This window comes from Electrona antarctica, assembly GCF_951216825.1.
Source record: "Electrona antarctica genome assembly, chromosome: 18".
Taxonomy (NCBI): domain Eukaryota; kingdom Metazoa; phylum Chordata; class Actinopteri; order Myctophiformes; family Myctophidae; genus Electrona; species Electrona antarctica.
This window is the reverse complement of record NC_136799.1, coordinates 15155294-15160293: the sequence shown is the minus strand read 5'-3', so window position 1 is coordinate 15160293 and position 5000 is coordinate 15155294. Positions and strand designations below refer to the sequence as shown.

The 5000-nt window shown below is 47.5% G+C and overlaps 1 protein-coding gene across 1 annotated transcript; it reads left to right on the top strand.

The window, feature by feature from the left end:
* Positions 1 to 870: 870 nt before the first annotated feature.
* On the top strand, positions 871 to 2225 carry foxg1a (forkhead box G1a; the record flags this gene model as incomplete). Its single annotated transcript, XM_079528622.1, has 1 exon — positions 871 to 2225. The coding sequence occupies exon 1, from the start codon at positions 873 to 875 to the stop codon at positions 2223 to 2225; it is 1353 nt and encodes a 450-aa protein (XP_079384748.1). The 5' UTR covers positions 871 to 872.
* Positions 2226 to 5000: the final 2775 nt, after the last annotated feature.

Here is a 5000-nt window from a genome sequence, read left to right as displayed (position 1 = left end):
AAGACATCTACCTTCACTAGCTCTGCCTCCGCGCGTCCCTTCATTTACTTCCGTGTTTATTTCCCGTCATGCATGCGCTCGGAATGTAAACAGAAGTCAGTCTGATAGTGACGCTGCTGAGGTGTGTGTGTGTGTGTGGGGGGGGGGGGGGGTAGTTGAAAATCAGAATCGTGTAAATATGAGAAGAAGCAGCGACGGGAACAGGGATGATGTGTGTGTGTGATCTGTTTTCTAGTTGTGGGCCAGAGAGAGAGAGAGAGAGAGACTTGTGTTGATAGGGATGACTGTAGTGTGTGTGTGTGTGTGTGTGTGTGTGTGTGTGTGTGTGTGTGTGTGTGTCGTCGTGTGGTGTGTGTTTTGGGGCAACCGCCGAGCGGAGACCGCTGATTGGCTGAACGCGGCGCGGACGCGTTAATACTTCTGTTGCTGTGGTTGGCTGGCGACCCTAAAGACTCCACCACGTTTTTCCTGCCTTAGTGGCTGCGGCTCCCTAATTAATTGTACCTATCTGTCTGCTATCGATGTGTATGTGTGTGGGTGTGTGTGTATGCGTGTGTGTTGTGTGTGTGAGAGTGAGTGTGTGTGTGTATGTGTGTGTTCTATTCGTTCGTTTTTTTCTCTAAAGCGAACATGAAATAGTTTGTTGGGCTATACTTTCTTTCCCCCTTCCTGTCCTGTTTGCGGAGGGAGAGAGAGAGAGAGAGAGAGAGAGAAAGAGAGAGAGAGAGAGATAGAGAGAGAGAGACCGACGGGAGTTTGGGGACGAGGAAAGCGGTGGAGGAGAGAGAGATCGAACTCCAGCGGTGTGTGTGAGTGTGTGTGTGCGTGTGTGTGTATCGCTCCTGGTTCCTTTCCTCCCTCAGTGCCTGGTGATGTTGGATATGAGCGAGCGGAAAGAAGTCAAGATGATTCCCAAATCGTCGTTTAGTATAAACAGCCTGGTGCCGGAGGCCGTGCAAAACGACAATAGCCCGCCGCACCATCACCAACAACACCACCACCACCACCATCACCACCATGTGCAGCAGCAGCACCACCAACACCGGGCCCCCAGCGCTGACGAGCCCGAGGAAAAGGCGCCTCTCCCCGGCGCGCAGCAGGACAGCAAACCGGACACCGTCTGCAGCGGCAAGACTGACAGCTCCTCGAGTCAGGAAAATACTTGCGCCGCGGACGAGAAGGAGAAAACGGACGAAAAGAAGGACAGCAAAGACGGTGACGGTAACGGAGGAACCGCCGGGGGAGGGAAAGACGGCGACAAGAAAAGCGGCAAGTACGAAAAACCCCCGTTCAGTTACAACGCGTTGATAATGATGGCGATCAGACAGAGCCCGGAGAAGCGGCTCACGCTGAACGGCATCTACGAGTTCATCATGAAAAACTTCCCGTACTACCGTGAGAACAAGCAGGGCTGGCAGAACTCCATCAGACACAACCTGAGCCTCAACAAATGCTTCGTCAAAGTCCCGCGACACTACGACGACCCGGGCAAGGGCAACTACTGGATGTTGGACCCCAGCAGCGACGACGTCTTCATCGGCGGGACCACGGGGAAGCTCCGCCGCAGGTCGACCACGTCCAGGGCCAAGTTGGCCTTCAAGCGGGGCGCCCGGTTGACCTCGGGGCTGACGTTTATGGACAGGGCCGGCTCTTTGTACTGGCCCATGTCCCCTTTCCTTTCCTTACACCACCCGAGGGCTGGCGGGGCCCTCGGCGGCTACAACGGGACGTCGTCGCCGTACCCGAGCCACCCCATGTCCTACAGCACCATGCTGACCCAGAACAGCCTGGCCAATAGCCACTCGTTCTCCTCCAACAACGGGCTGACCGTGGACCGGCTGGTGAACGGAGACCTGCCCTACGCCACGCACCATTTGACGGCGGCGGCGCTCGCGGCCTCGGCGGTGCCCTGCGGCCTGTCGGTGCCCTGCTCCGGGACAACCTACTCCTTAAACCCGTGTTCCGTCAACCTTCTCGGACAGGCCAGTTATTTTTTCCCCCACGTCCCCCATCCTTCCGCCATGACCCCCTCGCAGGCATCCTCCTTACAGGCCCGGGCGTCTGCGTCCAACTCCCCGCAGGCTCCCACCGTCTCCTCGGCCCTCTGCGACTCCCTGCGGCCCTCCCTCCCTGGCTTCTCCTCGGGACTGTCCGGAGGTCTGTCTGACTATTTTTCACATCAGAACCAAGGTCCCACCTCCAACCCGCTTATAGGCCTACACTAACCCTGAACTCCCCTATACCCCGAACCTCTAGCCGAATCCCCAACCCAAACCCTGAGCCGCCCTAACCCAAAACAAACCTACCCCGAGCACTCTTTCTGAACCCAGACCTCTTAACAGAAGGACCCTGACTCAAACTGTAAGTTTATCATTTTACATTGTAAAAAAAACAGCAAAAAAATGCAGCAAAAAAGACAAAACTATTATACAAAAAAGAGGAGAGACTTTAACACAAAATAAGAACAGCAAAATAAATCAAACCACACACAAACAGAGAGAGAGAGAGAGAGAGAGAGAGAGAGAGAGAGAGAGAGAGAGAGAGAGAGAGAGAGAGAGAGAGAGATGGCATTAAAGGGCCACAGTCTCCAGGTATTTTTTAATATTATCGCTTATTTCTCTTTCTCTTGCATTTTAATTTCTGTGTATATAATGTCTCTTGGCTGTCCAGGATTTGTTTATGAAATTGTCAGCGACGTGCAATGTGATCTGAGACAAAAAGAGAGCGAGAGAGAGAGAGAGAGAGTGTGTGTGTGTGTGTGTGTGTGTGTGTGTGTGTGTGTGTGTGTGTGTGTGTGTGTGTGTGTGTGTGTGTGTGTGTGTGTGTGTGTGTGTGTGTGTGTGTGTGTGTGTGTGTGTGTGTGTGTGTGTGTGTGTGAGAGAGAGAGAGAGAGGTGGAATGAGACTGAGGGAGTGAGAAACGTAGATTTCTTTTTGTTGGAAAGAGGCATTACATTTTAGAATGTGTATTTAAATAGTTGGATAATTAAGTTTAATATTAAAATAAACAGATACTATCGCTAATACCGCCGCCTGGCCGCCATAGTGCATGTCTGCAGTATTATCAGGAAATATGTCGCTACTGGACGGGCTATAAAGAAAGATTATTTTATTTTACATGAAAGGAAGAAAACAAAAAACACGATTTTTGTTCTTATTATTTTCTCTTTATTTTTGTATTTTATTTCGACAAGTGCATTTGGAAAGCCCTGCAGGGAGACATGAGACCATACAGCAATGTCTGTCTCCCATCAGTTGTAGTCAAAGATTAATTCATTGACCTCCCTGTGTAACAATACTGTTCATCTATACAGACCAAAGACTATAAACAGTAAAATACTGGATGTTAGTTTAACTCTGCGTTCAATCCAGAGACAGTGTCCGTTTACCTCTGAGTGTAAAAAGGACACTTGTAGGCCTACTCATGTTATAATTTAACTCAGAGATTGGTTGGGGGTTAAATTAACACTGACGATTTGTACTGTGTTAACCTACACTTTGAGTGTTAAATGGACACTGCTGTTGAGAACGTTGTTAGAAAATTCAGTATTGAGTCGCCTATTATAGGCCTACATGGGTGTGAATAGCAAGGAGACCCACTGAATGAACATATACGAACGAATGAACGAATGAATGAATGAATGGATGGATGGATGGATGGATGGATGGATGGATGAATCGATGGATGGATCGATGGATGGATGGATGCCTCCTTACGCTGTGCTGTGCTTTCTTATCTGTTCTGTGATCGCCGTAAAAAGAAAACAATCGGACGTTCACACATTTTGTTTTTGTACAATTGGTTTAAAAAAAGAAGAGGAAATGTCAGTAATATTGTAATTTTTATGGGTTTACTTTGCGGAAGAACAATGTATAAGTCAAACCCGTGTTTTGTTATATTTTGAGAGAAAGCAAAAAAAGAAAAGAAAAGAAGAGAGAACATGATGCCTCATTAATCTGGTTCTATACTACTGATTGTCTTTTTGTCGTCATCTGGAGATTTTATTTCCATGGTTGTAATACTATTGTGGTGTTATTCCTATTCCCGTGTTTGTCGCTTAACAAAAAAGTTAAAAAAAAAAAAAAAAAATGTTTTAATCGATACAAAAAAACAAAGAAAAAAAACAATAAAAGAATAGGTTACATTCTTAACTCACGAAAATCCACTTTGTCTTTTTTGCCCGTGTTTTGCCCCGTTTACGACTCATCTTCAGTGTGCTTCAGTAAAGGACTTATTCATAGACGCATAGGTTTATTTTCGAACATGTTTATGGTTGAATATGCATGGTCTGTGGATGCTCTAAATTCTAAAACTTTATGGGCCGCCTACTCAGGTAGAAAAACTACTGTACAAGGCGTTCGTGATTTATTCACCAACAGAGGACTTTCGCACGGTCACAACCCGCTGCTTGCCAACTAAAATCAACAACAAAAATCCCTATATAGGCCTACAACAACCTTTATGTCCTTTTAAAAATCATTTAGGATTCAAAAATACCCCCGGGGCTGTTAGTTGGTTTTAGCATGGTGGTTAGCGGTTGTATGGGTGTCTTTGTTTGTGGGGCCGCCGGTGCTCTGAGGGGCGGTGCAGGTGACCCCCGGCCTGACAGAGGCCTTCCTGGGTCAAACTCCTCCTGTCCGCTCGCCTCAAAGCAGACCTTTCTGCGGTGTCTCTCACCTGCTGTCACCTGTCTCTGGCCTCACCTCGAAATGCTTTATTGTGAAACAATGCGTCCATATGTTGAGGGTTTTATCTGCAAGACATGCAGGCTGATCAACGTTATAACGAGCCAATTTACGCACCGCTGTAATAAGATAAACCCTTTGTCCTTTTTTTGTTCAGTGACACGTTCATAGTCTGTTTCAATAGATGATATTAGTGCCTCACTGCCTCTGCTTTACATGACTTAGTGTGATGCTAACTGTCCGTATATAGGCCTGCAGTAAACCCTATATACTTTGTTCAGCTCTTCTTTTCTTCCCCCACGCCTGTAATATTTT